The following is a 22,438-nucleotide window of genomic DNA, read 5'->3' on the forward strand; positions in this document are numbered from 1 at the left end:
ATTAAAATATCACTACAATAAAATCAACATCCCTTTTTCTACATTTAGACAAATTTGAATTTATTATTTAAATAGTCAGTGTCAGGGGTGCCCAGAGGGGGGGACTGTGGCGCCTTTGCGCCACAGGAATTTTTTGGGGGGGGGGATATTTTTTGGGGGCTTTTGGGGGGGACATTTTTTTGCTAGCTATCATAATGAATGTATAATTTTGTATAAGCAGCCTGAAAAGTGTTTCTAAGTAGGCCTAGTTCACTATCAACACCAACAACATTTTGCCATTCGTAATTAAGATTGCTTCTAAGAATGGTAAAAACAAAAACACACCTTGTCAGGCAATCCTTAATATTCTAGTGTCGAATTTTACTTGATACATATGTTTTGGTGGTTCTTAAACTCCATTATCGTCAGGCTTACATAAAGATCCACTTCTGGAGGTGTCGTAAGAATACGTTACAAACATTTAATACAAAACACGAAACGATTACAGATATGCCTATCAATTCACGCGTGTACATTATTGCCGTCGGCACGGCAGGACTGGAAGTAAACTGAATCAGGTTCAGGTTATGACGGAGACTGACTGACGTGGTCTCTAGATTGTTGTCTGCGTTTTCAACAGCTGATATTGCACTATTGTAATGACTGAGAAGAGTGTTGAAAATATAATGGAATTCATAGTTAATCAAGTGTTTTCACTCAAAAATTGTGTGCTGTCCCTAGTTTTGAGTATTTATAAATTTCAAACTCTTCAAAAGTATTTAATAAATTTCCTTTCGCGCAGTACCGTAGAATTTTGAGGCCATCATTTATATACAGCATCTATCTATATATTAATAGGCAAGTTAAAACCTTTTTTCTCAGCTCGTGTGCATCGTAGGGAAAATCTATGCATACCGCTAGAAAGCTATTTTCCTGTAGGTGTGCAGAATCCCTTTATAAATTTAAATAGGCTCAAAGATAAGCACAAAAAATGAGTTTAAAAATTTGAAAAAATTAACATGGATCTTATGCGTTGCCATGCTGGTGACGAAATAACAACGAAATATAAACAGAAAATCAAAACAAATGGAATAAACTCCAATCACATGTTTTATTTACAGTGTGGGGTGAAACATTAACATAAGTGAGTACATTACATACTTTTGGTCGAGTTTCGACCACTGGACATTACTCGTATCAATTATAAATTGGTTATTATTGTCAATAGTTTTGAATTGAAAACTCAATTATGAATCCCATTATATTTTCAACACTCTCCTTTCCTTCGTCCCTACAATTAGTCCAATATCAGCTTTTGATAACACAGACGGACAGACGACAATCCAGAGACCACGTCTTTCCGTCATAGCCTGATTCAGTTTACTTCCAGTCCTGCCCGCGGCAATATACATGTATTTTGTCGGCGATTTTTGTAGAAGGGAGCCTAAGAGTGGCGAGCAACAAGTCTGTCCTATTTCGTGACTCTGCCTATAATTTTTAAATAAGATAGCCTACTTTTTGCCAAAGTATTATTAATGCACTTAAAGCTGTTTGAATTCTTAAGCCCCGTAAAATTAACGCCACCTAGTATATTGTACAGTTACAGTACGGTACTGTGTTGGAGTAGAGTAATTCACCGAGTAGGCTATATTGTTGTACGTTTTGAAGACATTTTCTATTGCAATACTGAGTAACTGTTGGCTGATAATACAGATTCTGAATTTTAAATTGAAAAACTTCTTTTCGTCCATTAGTTAGATATAATGATATATTGTTAAATGACGTTTACTATTAAACATTTAATTTTGATTATCATAAAGTTTGTTTTTCTTTACCTCAATTTTTACTAAATACTTTAAATGCTCGTTTTATGAGGTAAAGGGGAAATTTACAGATAAATTGGCGGGGGGAGGGTAGGTTTAAATATACGGCAGTATAAATGGGGGGGGATAGCGCCTCTGGGTTTGGGGGGGATGGGCACCTCTGGTCAGTGTGCCGGGGTAACACTTCTGTATGACGATGACAGCTATTCGTACACAGTAGTAAAATAGGACTTAAATAATTTGTAGGCTAGACATTCTTTATACAAGTTTTTCTCAACCTTTTGTACACAGAGGGCACTGTTATGGTAGGTGGTGGGTGATGTTCTAAGTAAAAATATTACATCTCAAAATAGTTAGTGCCGGTGCACCAGCTTTGCTCATCCCATCAGCTACTGTGTATAGTCAACAGGAGGTTAGAACAATAGAGGACAAAATTATTTTTAGTATAACGTCAAACAAATTTATATTGACTTAAAACAATAGCACTCAGTACTTTAATCTGTTCTGTAATTTTAGTTAATAATTAATTAGATAGTAATTAATTATTCAAAGCTAAAATTGTATGTTTGTTTGCCTTGATCAAAACAGCTGTTAATGCAAACAATAGTTTATAAGTTTGTTTTGATATGGTTACGTTTTGAGAGAGAGTCCTTCATAGAACACATTTAGCAGATTTATTCATTTAGTTTAAAATGTTAACCTTATATTGAACTTGTATTTACAAATGAGCAATAATGGTTAAAAGTGATTTCAACACATTCATGAGCTATCAACAATAACATCCCTATAACACAAGATTCAAAAACATCACAAAACCATTTAAACAGACTAAAAATCCTTCACTTGTCTCCACACTTTGCGAAAATGAAAATGTATAATGAATTATCAGCTTAGCGAATGGGAAAGAGTCCAAACTGGCACAGGAGGCACAAAACTTTAGACTACATACACAAAACATTAGAATATTTCACTGTCACTGACCAAAGAAGAGAGAGTTTGGACTCTTTCCCATTCAGGTAAGCCTGCTATCCTCACAAAAATCCTAAGAACCTAGCCCTTGTGTTCTATGTTACATCCTTAAATAACCAGCTCAGATAAGAAGAACATTGCCTCCTAGTCTAAATTCTAATTATCTCTGAAAATCTTTCTTTTAAAGGGGGCATTTTACTCATTAGAAGAATATTTGGAAGATTGGTTAGTTTAAAAGGTATTGCTTCTCCCATTGGTTTGTATAGATTATTTAATTTGTTTGGTGTTGTACTGTGGGGATTATTTATTTTAGTATTACTATTAGACTTGAACAAATCACCCGTCAAGAAAATTGATCTAATGATGATTGATGGTAAATAAATAAATAAATATGTCTTAGCTACTTGTTTAACTGTGATAGACTTGTTAAAATGACTATTACAGTACAAAAGCGAGAGAGAGAGAGAGAGAGAGAGAGAGAGCGTTTGTGTTTGAACAGTCACAACGGCACCAGTTTGAGCAAACACCTTTAATGCTTTGTAGTAACCATTTAAAAAACACATCTATTACTGTTACTAAAGTAGGTAAGACAAAACATAACCATATCAAAACAGTTTCATCAATTTGGGGTTTAATAATCAGTTAAACATACCCCTACCATAGTAAACCTGCAGACAGAGCAAATTTTGATTTATCTGATTAGGTTCCAACTTAAATATTTCCATAAACAAGCCATAGGCCTATTTTATACCCTTTTCAAGATACTAATTAGTATAAATATGAAACATTTTAGAGCTGATTATCTCACAATTAAATTTTTTATTTAGATCACGGGTTTTAATAAAATTGAAAACCACAAGTTATGTCAATGTTGGTATTTATTAAAATCAATCGTATTATCTCTTCTAATACTCGGAAATATTAAAATTTTCTTTAAACTATCCTTGCATATCTTTTACCTATAGTAATATCTACTACATTATTCTGTTGTACTAATTGGAATCTTCCTTATTTCACTCGAACTCGTATTTTCTACGAGTAGTGTTCTATTCAGAAGATGCCAAGAAAGTAGGCCTAACGGTTTATTCTAATCAAGCTAGGTAAAGTCGGTGTTTTCAATACCTGCTAAATATATTAATCTTAACCTGTTACATAGGCTACAATACAAAGTGACTCTAATTTCATACATAGTTTTATATTTTTGTGAAGAATTTTTTTCAAACCTAATATTTGGTATAATTTTTATTCTCTTTTTAAATAACATTACATTTGACGAATATTCAGGTTTGCTGCTACCAGGAAATAAAATAAACTGTATCAGCAATCAGACACATACTTTCTCCCATAGCTAGTCAACAACCTTCATCATGGATAAGCGGTGGGAGTAACTATGATATTTTATTGGGACGAATCACAAAAGTTGCAATACACTTTGAACCGTAATTATTGTTACAGCAATGCGGGGTTGCACAATTTTTTTAGAGTTATAAGGACCACAACACATTAGTTTAAATCAAAACCTGCTTTTTCCTAAAATCCCATTTTTTGTTATTTTATGGGGGTTTTTAATGGGAAAATAACATAAGTTACAATAACTTTGGCACCGTAATTTTAACGGAAATGAGATCTGTACCATTCTGTTAGGAATTTAAAGACTATAACATATTAAATCAAGTTTTATCAAAGTTTTTGCCATTTTCAAGAAAATCTGATTTTTTTGTTATTTGTGATGTGGAAAGCAAAAAGGGACCTCTTGTCGGCGATGAAAAATTTTCAGTAAGGCCGATTTAAGTAATTAAGGTCGAAAATATCAAAATTCAGTTTCTTTATCGATTGTTAAACCTCATTTAAGATATAACAGTAAAGTATCGGTTAAAATATCAAATTAAAGATGTAAAGGGTCAAAATAAATCATTTTGTTAGCCTCTGCACGGACTGAGAAAAGGTACCTCTATAGTCACTCAATGTTAATTCACCATAACGACAAAAGGTCCCATTTCTAATATTCACTTTTAAAACAGACTTTAGTCCAAAAAAATAATTGTCCTGCATTCTTGTAAAAATTAAGAGAACTACAACAAAGTTCAGTTTACGGAGAACAAAATATCTCACAAATTTTGCAGTCCCGACAAGAGGTCCCTTTTCTTATCTTATGGAGAAATAACATAGGGCCGACAAGAGGTCACTTTTCTGAAATGCAATTTTTACAACATGCTTCAAAACAATTATTTAAATGAAACTACCCTGAGTTAAGACAGAAATTGGTATTGCCTCCAAAGAGGAAATTATAAGCTTTCTTTTGAGACCAAAATCGTTTCTGAAATATTAAAAAAACTGTTTTATGTGTATTTGAAATTTTCAAAACAATTTTTCTCAAAATGACTCTTGTATAACAAAAATTTCAAAGTCCTATAACTTAAACCAACAAAATCGTAGATGCATGGGACTTGCACCAAGTGATTCAGAATTTAATAAGGATTTCAAATATATATATTCGCTTTCCACATCCATATTTTATGGGAAAATCACTGATGAAAATCAAAAATTGGAAAAAAGCCTGGAGATACCATGGATTAATACCTACCTACATAGGTACCAAATTTCATCAAAATCGGGCTACAGGTGTGGTCTGTAGCTCTGTGCTCATCCACACAGACATCACTTCGAAAACCTTTTTTTTTGGTTCAGGGGGCCCAAAACGGAGACGATATATATCCACTCAAACTCAAAAATTTTGACTAAAACAATACTTTCTCCATATACATAGCCTATGTATATTATATTATATATTATAGGGGGAGAAAGTAAAAGTGTGTTATTGTTATAGAATTAAAGAAAGAAATTTGTCAAATTTGATCAAAATACCCATAAACAAGAAAACTACCAGTTTCCTTATTCTCCATAAGATTAAAATGAGAATTTAAAATGTTTACTTTTTTGGAATTTTATGAGTTACCTTAAATTGTACAACAATTCTTCAATATACAAAATTGATTGGTTTTTAAGCTCTACACAATAAAAACTGGTCATAAACATTTGGAAAAACAAATTTTTGAACAATCAATAGTCTACAACACCAGTCTTGCTGGTTCACAATCTTAAATCCAGCTCTACACATTCTTGCCAAATTTCATCAAAATTGGACCAAAATGATTTAAGTGATCGTGTTTTGATACTTATAATATATATGTATTTCATGAAAATTAAAATATATATACATATATTTTTATACGAATAGTGTTTTTGGCCTCTGGTGGTTTTAGGTTTTTGATCAACATGAAAAAGTAAATCAGTCCTGGGTCTAGGTCTGTCTTCTTGTATGCCACATACGGTAATAGCTTATTCCCTAGAGGGAAATTCGCACAAACAAATTAAACAGGCAGCAGGCACAACATAGAAACAAAACTTTACATGGTGGGCAGGCAGAAAACGGCCAAGATTTTTTTTATTGCCCTTTTTATTAAATGCACAGTTAAGATTTTTAACAAGGTACTCAGCATTGCTGCAATAGGGGTCTATTTACTTCTTGTTGTCAAACTCTGGATTCCTGGAGAAAGCTTGTTGAAGAACTTGATGGCGGAGGCGGGGAAGAAGTTAAGCATTCTTCTTAGACTAGCCCGAAGACATCGAGATCCTGCCCAGCTCTTCACATAATTACAATTTTAAGAGATAGACAGAACACAATTTGCTTTGATATACAATTTTGTAATAATGATTTTAAGTTAAATCACACTGACACATTCTGAGGATGAGTAGCAACCACATTATATTTTATTCTATCATTGACTTAATAATGTCATAGACATAGACTTTGGATATTGCAAGTAAATTCACATCCTTCACATCCAAGTAAATTCCAAGTATTGAAGAAATGTGAAACCTAACACCAATAAAACTTTTTATTTACTTTGCTACCGTACCATGTTACATGCTGTATTCCTATTTAGCGCATTCAGTTAAATTATAGTTGAGGATACAAATTTATTGTCAAAATAGTTGGGATACAAATTTATTGTGGAAACAGTTTGAATGCATTTACAGTAATGCGACGAGCCACTTTTTTCAAGTATAGTTTAATTATATTTCTAAAATCAATGGTGGATGTGTAACTATTTTATATTTAGAGATCCCTCCGAAATATCATGGAGAAACACTGTTTCTGACTGATTGCTACAATACAATACAATGTATACCTAACATGTTGATATGTCAGTCCAGTGCTGCCAGAAACCGAATATGTAACTTGTTTTCGGGTATTTTTGTATATTCTGTCGTGACACTGAGCATACAACTGGAAGTGATGAAGATGTTGCAGATACACATCCCCTTTTTCGACTACGAGATATTTAGGAAGAAAGTCTAAAGAGAATTTTACAATCCACTAAAGGGTTATGGCATACAATTGTACGGGAAAGAATGCCAATAAAACCATGGTTCAAACAATCAAACACTGAAGAGTGTCTGAAGATAGCTAGACGGTCCCAATTCATAAAAAAGGTGATTTTAGTGTAATTTCAAACTACCTACCTATTTCTATATTATTGCCGTTGTTGGCCGCGGACCTTGGCGCGTCCCCAGGCAAACAACACCTTTGAGGAGGGAGGTATTCTTGCTTTAACTATGTGTGACCTCAGTAAGGCATTTGACTGTGTCAGCCACAAGATTTTGCTTGGGAAGCTGTCAGCTATGTAGTAAGTAGCGTTGCATTCCATTTGCTTACTGACTACTTATAGACAACCGTAAGCAGATAGTGTCCTTGGAGGGAGCTGTCTCCAAATGTAGTCCTGTGGAGCATGGCGTCCCACAGGGATGTATTCTTGGCCCTCTGATCTTAATTATACACATTAATGACCTGGACCTGAATGGAAAGACCCTTCTTTTTGCCGATGACTCAACCTTAGTAAACAGAGGAGCGTTGAAGACGTTCTGTCAGATGCCAATGAAACCTTCACCTCCTGCTAAAGATTGGTTCCAGAGCAATAAGTTAAAACTGAATGAAGATAAGACTCAAAGAATATTATTGTCTCTAAAAAGATAAATTCCTGCGAGGAACAATGAACCAGTCAAAATTCTAGGCTTCTGGCTGGATAACAGGCTTGATTGGAACGTTTGTGTGGCCAAGGTCTGTGCAAAATATCAAGAGTAATTTGTGTTCTTAGGAAATTGACAAAGGCGTTGACTGTGGACCACCTTCTGGGAATTTATCATGCCTTGTTCCATCCACAGTCATTTGAACTGGGGACACTCGGCTGCCTGCAGTGGTGCTCTTATTCTCCAGAAGAAGGCGCTAAGAGTTATGGCTTCGACTCATGACCTTGAACACTGTAAACCTCTAAAAAAAATAGAATCTTCACAGTTTATAACCAGTATATTTTCAACTCTCTAAACTATATCAAATAGAATATCAATCTATTTAATGACAGAACTACCATAGACCAACATCGAACTCGTAAATCTTAAAATCTGGAAGTCCAAAGATGCAGGCTGGGTAAAACACAAAAATCCTTTCCAATTGCAGCCATAAAACTGTTCAACAGCCTCCCAGCTGACGTGAAAAGCCTTACAACTTCAAATTTCAAGAACCACATCAAACATGAACTTTCAGAATGGCCAGTATACACCCTGAACGATGCAGAAGAAATCCCACTATTCACGGGAAAGAAATAACCAAAAGGTTTTTTTTTATCCTTGGCCCCCCTCCCACGTAGTTAGGTATGCCTGATATGGGCCCATGGCAATAAAGATCACCTATCTCTGCCATCCCAAAGAATCCCTTGAACCTGTAGATCATCCTATCTTTAATATATAATTAGGTACATTAACAAAAACTAAAACAATATCAACATGAATCTTTGATTGAGCACATTTATGTTCAATAACAAATTAATTGTAAACTAACAAATAACCTTAATTGCAGGATGAATTGGAAGCAACCACAACTAACTCAGTGTACATCGAGGCTGCCTGGTCTATGGAATCGAAGCCTACTAAGCAATCTATTAAAAAAAATAGTCGCTACAGCACCACCGAATGGGCATACGGGAGGGACGATGGCTAAAGGTGTGGTGACGTCATATCTATAGTTAATGCCTTATCTTGAGGCAACACGATTACCTATTCAATATTAAAAACAAAATTTCCAAAATATTTTTTAAACGACTTTAAAGTTGTAGCTGAAGAAAGTGTAAGAAACTCACGTTCTGCTTCAGTAACTTTGTGTATGCCTCATCATAGAACGGCAGTTTATGACAGAGCGTTTGTTGTTTCTGCTTGTCGCTTTTGGAATGATCTCCCTCTAGCCATAAAAACCCTTGATAGCCGTCCCTGGTTTGTGACAGCACTAAAAAATCTGTTTTCTGGACGTATGGCCATGGTTGGTTAGGCGTGCGCTTGGTCGATCACTGAGGCTACGGCCACACGGGCGTTTTTTTCACGCACAAACGCAGCGTGAAAACACGCGAAAAATTAGAGTAGCATTGAAACAAATAGGCGCCCGCTACTGCAGGAAAACACACTGCGTGTGGCATACCTCATTTAATTTAATGCTGATCATATTTCTTGCGTTTTTTCACGCTGCGTTCTTGTGTGAAAAAACGCCCGTGTGGCCGTAGCTTAAGTGTAAGAGAGGGCCATGTGGCCCTAACTTTGCCTGATTAAATAAATCATTTTTCATGTATACTCCGTTCAGACAGCCGTGGCACCTGACGGATTAGGACACCCCATGGAAACCCTTGGGGCCTCCTAATCCCTCAGGTGCCACGGCTGTTTTAACGCACTTATAATTTCATTTCACGATTACCGTAACGAGACGTTGTGTTTCCAGCGGCGGTCGTTGCATAGTTGGTAGCGTTTCGGACTGGTGTTCAGGAGGTCTTGAGTTCAAAACCCATGGAGGACACTAACTTTTTGTCAAAGATTTTGCTTTATTTGATTTTTATCTTATATCTTTTTATATTATCAGCAAGTTTTGTTGGTTAGGTTACGTTATGGCAGTTTAATTTTATAATTAAAAAGGTAATTTTATAACTAAAAAGTTAATTTCACAACTAAAAATTATAAAATTAATTAACATTTTTCAACTTAGCGGTTCTAGCGGCAAACGTTGACACTATGTTAGCCATCGTCCCTCCCGTGTGCCCCACCGCACTCGCTCATCCTCATGACCTCATCCTCATCTGTCAATGTCATTCTGTCTCTGTGTATGTACCTAACTACTGTAACTTAACCTCAAAGTCAAACAAACCTGTAGCCCTGTAGGTTTGTTTAGGACGTTTAGGTTAAGTAAGAAGAGGGTGAAGAGGCACGACGCGAGGTCAATCCGTGATAGGGAGCCTATATTTTTCACATAGATCATAGACCTCATAAAATACTTAATTAGAATAAAATGTATTATTATCATTAACAAAAGCTGAACTTAAAACGCTCGTCATACACAATGAACAAGTCAAGAATTTTGAGAATCGGTTTGCTATGCATCCTTGTGTTTTGTTTCTTGACTGTCTATATTTACAAAAAGGTTTTAAACGAAAGGAAATTAGGTAAAAACAAATATTTAGTTATAAATATACAATCTATGTAATAGAGTCATTATTCATATTATTTAGGCTAACGACAGTAGGGAGTCTAGGGCCAAACCTATTCAGGAATGATGGCTGTATAACAGAATAATAGGCCTAGGATAGGGTTGCCATGAATGATGACTGTTGTTGCAGATGCAGAATTTCTTTTAAATTCTACATAAAAGTTTGGTATAGATATTTGGACTTTATGAAGGTTAAAGTTAAGCCATTTAGGCCTATAGGGGTGAAACTGTAAATAATCAGTAATTGGTAAATTGCAACTAACCTAAAACAGCCTAGGTATATTTTGTGCACTCATAGGGATAGGAGATGTTGAAGTCTTCAGTGGTAGTTAGTAGCCTAAACTCACCTAGTGAGGATACCTACGCCACTCTCCCTGTTAAGTTAGGCAACATCTAGCTTTGTTCCCAAGACAAACGTAAGCATACTAATGAAAATAATTTCATTAGGCCTACCTATTATTTTTCTTGTTGTAGGCCTAACATGTATTTTATATGAATGACACATGGGATTTTGCTTTGAAAATGGTATGATATAGTGGAGAATTTCATCTAGATCACAACTCTAATGTTTTTTCTGTTGCTTTAAAGGACAGTTATTGCAATCTAGCGGATAAGTTATGGATACAGTAGAACTTCCTACAAGTATTCTTCCTCTTATTAATTAAGCCTTAAACTTACATAACTTACCCACTAAAAAGCATGTGTTATGGTATGTCCAAAAAAGAGGGAATTATAATGGGACATCGGCTTAGTGATGTGACTACGATAATCTTTTCCATTGACCTCTTGTAGCTTCATTAACGACACCATGGAAGTGACTTGGTCATGCATGTTTAGTCTCGATATTGTACACATGAGCGAAGATTAGGTGCTGGATCTTTGGAATGTTTGCTCAACCGGGAAACGTTATTTTTCTGGTGCAACCCCTGTAGTCATCTGAAGAAACGGAAGCCTCCAAGGTATTTCTTGGATAAAGGTGCCTCCACACAAATTTGTAATCTTGATATCTTATTTTATGGTTTTTTTTACCTCCTGAATCCAAATATAGGCTAGCCTACCATTAATTTTTTACGCAAATTAATATTACAGGTTGATATCACTTTTCAATAATACCATATAAATAGCTTTTTATCTGAGTGGTTATAGTAATCACCTAGCAAACAAAGGATGCGAGTTAGATCCTGAGAAAAGTCAGCAGCTTTTTGATGGTTCGAAACTGGAACCAGGCTGTTCCTGATCATTTGACTTTAATGAACCTGGTTAAAAAAACAGCAGATCTTAGTCAGTCACAAATCTACACATATTGCCACACCGTTCTATACTCATGTTTGGGTTAAAACACGCATCTAGGTGGCGTCCCCATCTCAATTGGTGATAGTAACATTATAAGGTGATATCACTGTTCAAATATACCATATAACTTTTTGGAGGTCTGTCATCGTAAGTAGGCTTAATTGCTGATGCTGCTAAGTCAAGTGAAGAATAAGAAAAGATTAGGAATACCTATAAAAAATATTTTCAAAATCTACTGTTGATAAAACGTTCCAAGTAATTTTTTAGTCGATAATGTTTCCCCTAGGGAAATTTGTCTTATCGAGATATAGATGGACAGGCAGGGGCATACTAATTACACGTAGTCTTTATATTCTAAACTTTACTTAATCTAACCTAACTTCAAAGGACTTAATGCTATAGGCCCTACCAAATTTGTTTAAAGAAAGAATGGCCTAAGTTTACCATCTTATCATGCCTTTACTGGTATCATAAGTAATATACTAAACATAGGTAGGAATGTAGCTAAACAACATAGAAGTTTGCTTAGGTCAGATTAGATTTGTATTCGTACCAGATTTTTCAGGTGAGTGCGCTACGAGTTTTAGGCCTTTTTCCCAACAATTTCCCACAGATTGTTTTATTCCACCACCCAATAACCCCGGTTCCTACCGGTCTCCTTGATTGTGTACTGTGTAGGTTACGATTTGCAAAATTTAATTTCCACCAATTTATTTTAGGTGTACTATGCATTATAGGTCTTATTTGAAGAATTTCAGTTTAAATTACTTTAAAATTTGAATTTTTTTCTTTTGGTTTACCGATATTTCAGGAAAAAATCATAATATAACAATGCTATTCCATAGGTTAACTAACTTAGTCTCGCTAATTAATTGCTTTCTATGCTTCCTTCTTAAAACTCAACAAAATAAGTCTTGCTTGTGTATAAACATAGTAAAACTTAAATAAGTTGTTTTTTACTCTTTTTTTATAGATAAGAAGATATATTCAGACAAGTGGAGCCATGACCAGACTATTTACACAAACAGACAAGAATATGTGAATAGATTATGTAAAAAGTTTCTGAACAATAGCTCAGAAGTTGAGAAAATTGATTTGATTTTAAACAACAGAGAACTACTTGAACATATACTTGTAGATTCCAAACATAAAGTTCTCTACTGTTATGTACCTAAGGTAAATGTTTGCTGCATTAGGTAACATCACAGAAAACGTACTACTATAACCCAGAATGCCAACCGCATGGTAAAAAGCATTAAGCGGTTTGAGAGAGCTTTGCCTGTCAATCCGTAGGCAGCGCCACCAGCGTGCTATTGACTGTAATCCTCACTAATAAATCCTCACTAATCCTCAATTGCTATTGCATGGCAGCGCTAGTGGCGCTGCCTACAGATTGACAGGCAAAGCTCTCTCAAACCGCTTAATGCTTTTTACCATGCGGTTGGCATTCTGGGTTATAGTAGTACGTTTTCTGTGGTAACATGTATGTACATATATTTTCATATTCAAGTGACGGCCTTTTCCATTGCACCAACCAGTGGTGCAGGATGTAACCAAACTCCAGGGCTACATAGAAATCAATGAATTCAGTGCCGGATTTACCACTAGGCCACCAAGACCGTGGCCTGGGGCCTTAGCGTTTTGTACGTCAACAATTTTCTACACACAAAATTGAACAAAATCAAGTGTTTATTTTCTAATAATAATAGTATGTGACAATGATGTCCCAGTGAACGCAGGAGATGTTAAAGATGTTCCCGTGATCTCAGGGTAGTTTTTTCCCCCCTAATGGGTGTTTTTGTGGATTCCTGGTGTATCGCTCCGTTTAATGTTTGGGATTTTTTTGTGATTGTCGGAGACGGTCATGATATCACCGAGATCGTAAGATGTGTTTAAATGGTTTCGCTGCTATGGTGGCTGGTGGGAGACAACCAATGTCTCCACGATGGGGGTAGATGTTCATGATTTGACTGCAATCCTGAAACCATCAAACGGGATACCTAACTTCAAGAAGCATGAAGCGTGAGTCATGTTTGGCTACTTCAAGTTTTATTAATTAATTTATTTATTGTTATTCATCCAATCTTAACAAATAAAGTACGTTATCATTGAAAATTACATAAAATGTACTAACATTTTTGTCTTCTGCAATTTTTTGGTTAGTTAACGGTTTTCGTGAAATTTGGCATAAAATATTTTAAATGGCTGCCATTTTAAAACGGTTGATAATTTTTTGGTATAATTTAAAACAAAATTATACGATACACATTTTTGCGAAATCCCAACGCTGAATCTCAAACCGTTTAGGAGTTATTTAATCTTTTCTAAAAAACATATAAATACTGACAGATGGAAAACTATAGTCCTCGCCACCCTAAGTTGAGGCAGCCCAAGGCCGCCCGGTGTATATCTAGTGCGGCCTTTGGCTGCCTCAACTTAGGGTGGCGAGGACTATAGGCACCACGGAACCATGTTCCTATGGTGAAATGTGTTTGTATTGACCTAAGCAGTACCCATATACATATGTCCAGAGAGTTGGGACAGCCTGTATAAGATAAGGATTTGTATAGATCTATGATTATAATGAGTTGTTTGAAGTATATTCCTCTGTTATAGGTGGCGTGTACCAATTGGAAGAGGGTTTTCATGGTCATGATAGGAATGACCAAGACATCGGACATATTAGCCATCCCTCCATCAACTGTTCATCAACAACATTACATCCCCTCTCTCATTAATTTTACAAGTGCTCAAGTCCAGGGAATGCTCCGAACATATACTAAATTTATCTTCGTTCGCCATCCGTTCGAAAGGCTCGTATCTGCCTATAGAAACAAGTTTGAACAGCAGTACAACAGTTCAAAGTACTTCCACAATCGATTTGGTCGTAAGATTGTTAAAATCTTCAGAAATAATCCTTCGCCTCTTTCACTACTGAACGGTGACGACGTGACTTTTGCAGAGTTTGTTGCTTATTTGACATCTAAAAACAGTGTATTTAATGAGCATTGGATGCCCATCAATAAACTGTGTGAACCGTGTTTAGTGAACTACGATTTTATAGGTAAATATGAAACATTGAATGTCGATGCTCAATATTTTTTGAACTATGTCGGAAGTGATATATTATTTCCAAGAATTAAACCCACCAATACATCCAGTCTTGTAACTAAATCCATGTCTCAATTACCGTATAACAGTATTATTAGTTTATATAAAATATACTATAACGATTTCAAACTATTCCAATATAGCTTACAAAGTTATCTAGGATATGAGCTAGAATGAAATTTAATTAAATTGAAATTTAATGCTGCCTAAAATAGTCCAAGAAAATTCAAGAAATTAAATCATGATAAAATATGTGAAAACCTACTGTGAAGGTACCATTCCTAAGCAACGTGTATAGCGACTCTAGCCGTGACTGGGGTCACACAACCCAAGTAGCTTGGACTGCTTGCATGAGCAGTTCAGTCACGCCAGCCCATACAATTAAGTGTCTGCTTCAACACACACATTATCAGGTTTATCTTGTAATGTTCTCAGATTAAACAATTTTCAGATTAGTATATTGTTTTTGAATTTTTATGTTTCATTGTATACTGTTACCTTTGACTATGTAAATGGTGTACATAGTCAGAATGAACTTTTTCAAAAAAAAGCTTGTATATATTTAATCGTCCTGTAAAAGATAACTCTCGACTTGATTAACATTTTTTAAAGTTCCGCTATGCGTTGTGATGCTTACAGTGGACATGGCCTTTTGTTAATCATGTTTGTCCTTCCACCTTTTCTTGCAATACAACAAAGGTAACACATTTGCTGTACCTGTCAACTACGGGAGTTATGGCCCCTACAGTTTTTGCTTAGGAATAGTACCTTAAGGTTGGGAACACACTACACGATTTTATTGCATGGGTAGGAAGGTAGTAAACACACCGTACAAGAAAGTTACACCACAGTAATATTATAATAAAAACATAGTTAGTATTAAAAAATATTGACATTACATCTTGTTAAAGAAATGAGTTGAGGTAATTTAATTTAAAATAACGATAGAACAAAGAAAACACCATAAATTAGCTTGAAGTTAACAAAGTAAAAGAATTGAGAAATTTATATGTAAATTACCGAACTTATATAAACATTATCAAACATCATAGTTGTATTCGATACAAACCCTAAACCAAATCGCACAATTAATTAATGTCAAGAACACTTGCAGTTAGTAAAGTAAAAAACACAGTAATTATAACTTATTACTTATAACTTATAAGTTATTGTAATTATAACTTAACAAATACAAAACTTACCCGTATGTAAAAATAAACAGCAAAAATTTATTTTTATATTTAAGATAAACTGATCCTAATAATTTTAGTAGAACTTGCAGTAAAAAATTTGTTTGAATAATTGAGAAAATGTCATGTTAAATATAAAAGCTATGTGATAATGAGGAGTATCGCTTGGTGTGACTGCCTCCACAAGACTGCATATGGGAGTGAACATTTGAAACATTCGTTTTTATGTCCCTGGCCTTTTACTTCGTAGATACTGAATATGTAGTTTATATGTAATATGTAGGTTCTAGGTATTTTTTTTGTATTTTTAAAGTCTCAAAACTCACGACCGTCACGTATCCCTAGGGTACATTTTGCAGCTTTCATGCTGTTTTTAGAATAATTATTCATGCCGAAATATATATAATGTCATATTTTTATTACATCAATAGTTATTAAATTTACGAAAAAGGAGCATATGATAATTTTTGTTTTCATTGAAAACTGACTACCATGACTAAATAGGTCTGTCCCTCGATTTGACGTCACGACCATTAGGGAAAAATTTGCAACTTTGGAGCGCGACAGTGGCAAGCCTGGCATTGACAGAGTCAGTTGGTTTTAGAGAATAGTTCGGGGTGTACGTCAGGATTGTAATGCCGGTCGTTTCGAGTTGAAAGGAGGAATTACAATATTAATAAAGGCAAGTTTCATGACCATACGTAGTCATTCGATGAAGTAGACACGGTGTTAATTTGTATTTATAAGATGTTTCCACTTTTTATTCTCGAACATGAGGTGCAGGGCTACCGCCAGAACAGAGCCAAATAACGTGTAATGTCACGACCATCGCGGGTTTTTTCACGACCAATCCAGCCTTATGGATTATACTTTGTTTGGTCGTGACAATAACTTAAATATCATTGTAAATTGAACAGTGTAGTTAAATTGAATCATATATTTTTATTATAACTAACAGTATAATTGAAGGATTGTTTAGAAGTATTTAGATTATTCCAGACAATTTACGACCGTACCGCTTGTCCCTGTGATTTCTATCATAAAAATTTCAAAAATTAATATATCATCATATTTTAATGTTGTATACACAAAAGAAGCACACCTCTATAAAAACATAACGATTTATCGGGTCTCATGTAAGTTTTTTCAGAGTTAACGAACTTAAAAAGATTTTATTGCCTTTTTTTATTTTTTTCTAGAAAGACCAAATATACCAAAATCTTAGTGAGCTGTTTATTTTATAATGGCCATAAAAGTTAATTAATTTATAGAAAAACATAGTTATAAAAATAATATTAACTATTTTTAATATTCAGTTTTATGTCCCTAATGGTCGTGACAAAATTTTGTGTTTTTCCATCAAAGATGCTCTATTAATAAAAAATCACCAAAGATATTGTGTTACCATGGACATTTTATGAAACTTCAAAAGTTAATGAAATAAAAAAATTATAAAAGTTTCAAAAATCGGAACAAAAAATTTTAAAAGTGCTTTTCCTGAAAACGTACGTTTCAGAATTTTCACTCATATGCCATCCACTTGTTTTCCCCATTCATACAAGAATATCGCTCGAGTTTGTTGCATTATGCGATTTCCCCGCACTAATGTGACATAAGATTCTATGAGTTCTACTTTCAAGCAATCTACACTAAAAAAAAACGTCCAGTGTGATCTCAGCTAATATTAACAAGTTAAAAGTACATATTTAATACTCCAGAACATATGATCAACCCTCCAACTCTACAAGATTTTCTTCCATCATTTTTGTACAGGGTGATTTTTTACTGGTGTGATAAAAAAAGAAACAAATTAATGAAAAATAACTTCTATCACCATGGTAACGCATCAATTCATGCACACTTTCCTACTACTGAAGGTGTATTCCGTCCGTAAATATTGGATGCTGACTTCCAAGTTGTATCGAGTCTTTGGCTTGTTAGCATAGAATAGTGACTTAACATATCTCACAGACAATAATATCGCGACATTATTAGAGCCAGTTAACATTACCTCTATACGAGACAATGACCCCCAATGTCCACAAGACCTCCATACCATTGAGGCATTACTATTGTGTCATAATTGTGGCAATGTGATAAAAGAGCTTTAGAACGATTCCTTGAGGCCTTCCTATCATAAGTTGGTAGGAGCATGGATTCTTTGTTAGTATTACCTTAAACTCGTCCATAAACCTCTGTGATTTTAACTTACAACATCTACAGGGTGTTTCAGAATTTGTGTGGGATATTTTAGGGTATTATTTCCGGATAAGAAACATATCCAATTATCATATTTAAACCGTCCGGAAGTCCTTAGTTACTCAAAAGCCGCCATTTTGTTTTTTATTTATTAATTTTTTTTAATGGTTAAACATACAAAATATAAAATTTGCACAAACATTTATGACTACTAGACAAAGCTGCAAACAAATTATGACAATTCTTCAAATTCATAAAAGAAAATGTCGGCCATTTAAAATTTAGTTTCTTAAGCAACTCAAAAACTGTTGATTTTACAAAAATAGACAAGTTTACCCTTTTTAAGGCAATTGAATTACAAATTGATTGACTCCTTACTTTTTAAGATTGGACGAATATTAACTGAGATATGGCAGCTTTAGTGATACGCGACCGCCGGAGGTTAGTTGCAGTGCATGCCGAGGATTATTTCACACAATAATAAAATATTACATAACACTAAAAGTTTATTATTTTCTTATCAATTATCTTCTATCATTAGGATGGCTTAAAAATTGCACTAATTAGTTTGTAAACATGTACGTAGACTTTCACCACAGCTGATATAAAAAGTTTGGGTGTTTTGTGTGAAATTTTAAAGACAGTAAAAAGGTGTGCAATTTTTAAGCCATCCTAATGATATATAATCAGGGCCAATTTATCGAATAGGCTCGAGGCAATTGGCTTTTTGGGGGGCGCAAACAATTTGGAAAATAAAAAAAAATTGTGGTTGTAATTGCATGCAGGCGCGGTTAACTTCTGATAATTCCTCGCGGCCGTGTAGACATCGTAATCGTATCCCAGGATTGCGACAAAGTTCTGAATATTTTCCGCAGTCGTGAGGAGATTATCATCGTCTACCGCGAATGAGGTGAAATTCTGACCTTTTCCCGTGGTCGTGAGGACATTATCCTCGTCTTACACGATGGCGGTAAAATTTTAATCGCCCCCCGCGATGAAGACATCATTATATCGTCCCCTGGTCGTGTGGACATAGTGATTTTCTCCTGCTATTGTGGCAAAATGGTAATCATCTCCCGCTGACGTGGAGATTATCGTCTTCCATGAATGAGGCAAAATTCTGATCTTTTCCCGCGGTCATGTGGACATTATCTTGCGCGATCGCGGAAAATTCTGATCATCCCTCGAGGCCGTGTGTAGACATAATATCGTCTCCCGTGGTCATGTAAACGTCACTGTTTCATGTGCGATTGCGGATAATTGAAAACTCCAGGTAGAAATACAAAATTCACGTATAATTCAAAGTTAAAAAAAATCCCGCATAATTCCCGGGTTTTCCGGTTGGTGGACACCCTGTTATAAATATTGCAAAAGGGTGCTACTATTAGTTGTGCCTAGGGCGTTGGCACCGTCAAAAATGGGCCTGTAGATAATTGATAAAAAAAGATACTTTTAGTGTTATGTAATATTTTATTACTGTGTTAAATAATCTAAAATCGCTTAAAAATAACTTGCAAAGCAGAAGGAGACTGTTGCATTGTTGTGGCAGACTTTATCCACTTTATGCACTGCATAGCAACTAACTTCCAGTGGTCACCTATCACTAAAGCTGCCATATCTCAGTTAATATTCGTCCAATCTTAAAAGGTAAGGAATCAATTGATTTGTAATTAAATTGCCTTAAAAAAGTTATTCTAGTAAAATGTTTGTAAAATTAACGGTTTTTGAGTTATTTAAGAAACAAAATTTTAAATGGCCGCCATTTTGTTTTATGAATTGTCATAATTGTTTTGTAGCTTTGTCTAGTTGTCATAGACATTTGTATGTGCAAATTTTAAATTTTGCATGTTTAACCATTTTTTTTATATATAACTAATAAAGGAGAAAACAAAATGATGGCTTTTGAGTAACTAATTACTTCCGGACGGTTTAAATATGATATTTGGATATGTTTCTTACCCAGGAATAATGCCCTAAAATATAACACGAATTCTGAAACACCCTGTTTAATATTTATGAGGGATTCAATAATTCCTTAGCTTTATGTTTATTGTGGTAATGATCTAATAAACGTGTTTATAAAATGTTATTTTTCTTTTTTTCTAGAAATTGTATGAACCGGTACTTAAATTTGTGATAACATACCAAGTGGTAGTTAGTTCAAAAAGGAATAAGGATGAAGTTGTATTTTAACCATCCAATAATGTGTCAACTGTTTAATGTTAACTCATGACATTGAAACTAGTCTCTTTTTTTAGTATTTTGATTTTATATGTAGGAGGGATTTAAGGATTTAAACATCGTAGGTGCCTTAAGGAAGATATTTGATAAAAAATGTGTGTTAATTATAAAAAATTTCTAATACTTGCACGTTATGTATTTTTTTGGACAAATAATTGAATTTGCACTTCAAAACAGGCTTTTTCGATACATTTTGATTGTCTATCTGAAACTTAAAATATTTTGGATTTTTATTCTTATAAAATTAGGGAAAATCTTAATAAAAATAGGCATGATTAAAAAAATGTTTAATCATAGGTGCTCAAAGTGTTTAACTAAGTCAGTATTGTAATATTGTAATGAAAATATCTGACTATGATATCTTATAAAATCAAAACTGTACTTGTAGGCTAAATAGTAAACAAAGAAATTGTAATCAATAAATTTGTATGATTCTATATGAGATTATAAATCTTAAACAAGATCACATTTTTGTACAAAAGTTTTTGTATAATGTTTTCTGAAATATATATATATATAAGTTATATATATATTGGATGTTTTTTAATACCTACTTTTTGAGTCAATATATTTTTGATCAGAGAGTTAAGAATGTAACATAAAGCACAAGGCCATAGGTTTTTAGGATTTTTTGTGAGATCACGCTTACCTGAATGCAAGAAAGAGTACAAACTGACACAATAAAAACAAAAGTTACATTTTACTCAAAAGATTCTCACATTTTACTGTCACTGGCAGCATTTTGAAGCAATGTTCAGGGCCACCATTGGACCCATTGTTCAATATATTTTCTAATATTGGGTAAAAAATTTAACTAAATATGTGCTTTGTTAATTTTTTTGCTTTGCCTTTAATGTTGTAATATCATGGCTTTTATTTTGTCTTTAACCATTCATTACCAAGCAATGAAGCTATTTTTAGATATACTGTATTAAGTTGGTGCTAGTGCTATGATTTTTTGTTGCTTGTATGGTTTGTTTGATTGAGGTGTTTGCTGTAGCAATCTCGGTCGGTCTTGACTAATTGATACTGTAGAACTGCATCTTACATCACAAAGACTTCAGGAAATCTTTAGACTAGGTGCATTAACTAAGACTTAGTGTTTTGTGTTGTTTTTTACGTAGATTATCTTATCTTTAAAATAAAAATGACTATTGAAAGGGGTGAGTGGATGAAGGGGGTAAGTAACATTTTGTTACTTTTGAGATAAATGGACCTAAAGTTTGAAGGTTATAACTTTTTAATTTTTGTTCATTCTTAAAACGCTATTAGGAAGGGCAGAGAATTAAAATTGTTTGCGCAATACTTAATAAAAATTGAAATGTTCCTTAATATTAAAATTTTAACTTTTCTATTACTTACCTCCTTTATCCACTTAAAAAAAATTGTTTCGTAGTGGAAGAAGGGGTTTAAGTGATGTAAACGATTGAAATAAATTATTTTTGATAAAAAAAATACTTTATTTCAACATGTAACCATAAAAAGTACATTTAAATAAGGTTGTTGCACCAAAATAAACTTAAATGTAATAAGTAAACTTACTTATAAAGTCTTTATCATAGACTTTATATGCTGACTTGTAATTTTGACAAAAAAATAGTAACTAAAAGCCAGCTATGCAAAAGAAATACCACAATATTAAAAATACTAAATATTTATAAATGTGCAAGTAATAACTGTCTTTTATTAGATGCTTAGCAGTCTTATCTCTGAAATATTTCTAAGAAGTATTTCTTTTTCATGTACAATCTTTTACTTCTTGGAAGCAGTTACCTACAGTATAATGAATAGCTAACAACTCATTGTACTAAGTGGGTCCAATACGGTCCGATACATTTTTTAAACGCACTAAAATGCAAATAGGAAATGTTCAAGGTAATTTTCATTGTCAGCTAATTTGGATATGATGTTAGCTGCAGTACGTACGCTACTATTGCCTAACAATAAGGGGACTACTATAGTGCAGGGGACAAGTGCGCAAAGAGTTATGGATGAAGGGGGTAAGTGAAACTTTACATGGATGAAGGGGGCAAGTGAAGCACACAGAGAGT

At 34.2% G+C, this 22,438-nt stretch overlaps 1 protein-coding gene across 1 annotated transcript; it reads left to right on the plus strand.

Moving 5' to 3' along the window:
* Positions 1 to 9,986: 9,986 nt before the first annotated feature.
* On the plus strand, positions 9,987 to 20,855 carry LOC128998478 (carbohydrate sulfotransferase 11-like). Its single transcript, XM_054424621.1, has 3 exons — positions 9,987 to 10,309; positions 12,620 to 12,822; positions 14,263 to 20,855. The coding sequence occupies exons 1-3, from the start codon at positions 10,207 to 10,209 to the stop codon at positions 14,932 to 14,934; spliced, it is 978 nt and encodes a 325-aa protein (XP_054280596.1). The 5' UTR covers positions 9,987 to 10,206; the 3' UTR covers positions 14,935 to 20,855.
* Positions 20,856 to 22,438: the final 1,583 nt, after the last annotated feature.

This window comes from Macrosteles quadrilineatus, unplaced genomic scaffold, assembly GCF_028750875.1.
Source record: "Macrosteles quadrilineatus isolate MER2022 unplaced genomic scaffold, UCM_ALF_1.0 Scaffold_7__1_contigs__length_78375512, whole genome shotgun sequence".
Classification (NCBI taxonomy): domain Eukaryota; kingdom Metazoa; phylum Arthropoda; class Insecta; order Hemiptera; family Cicadellidae; genus Macrosteles; species Macrosteles quadrilineatus.

Coding starts and splice junctions, on each gene's coding strand:
- LOC128998478 (XM_054424621.1), top strand. CDS start 10,207: ATGAACAAGTCAAGAATTTTGAGAATCGGTTTGCTATGCATCCTTGTG. Junction 10,310..12,619: donor TTTAAACGAAAGGAAATTAG/GTAAAAACAAAT, acceptor CTTTTTTTATAG/ATAAGAAGATATATTCAGAC. Junction 12,823..14,262: donor TCTACTGTTATGTACCTAAG/GTAAATGTTTGC, acceptor CCTCTGTTATAG/GTGGCGTGTACCAATTGGAA.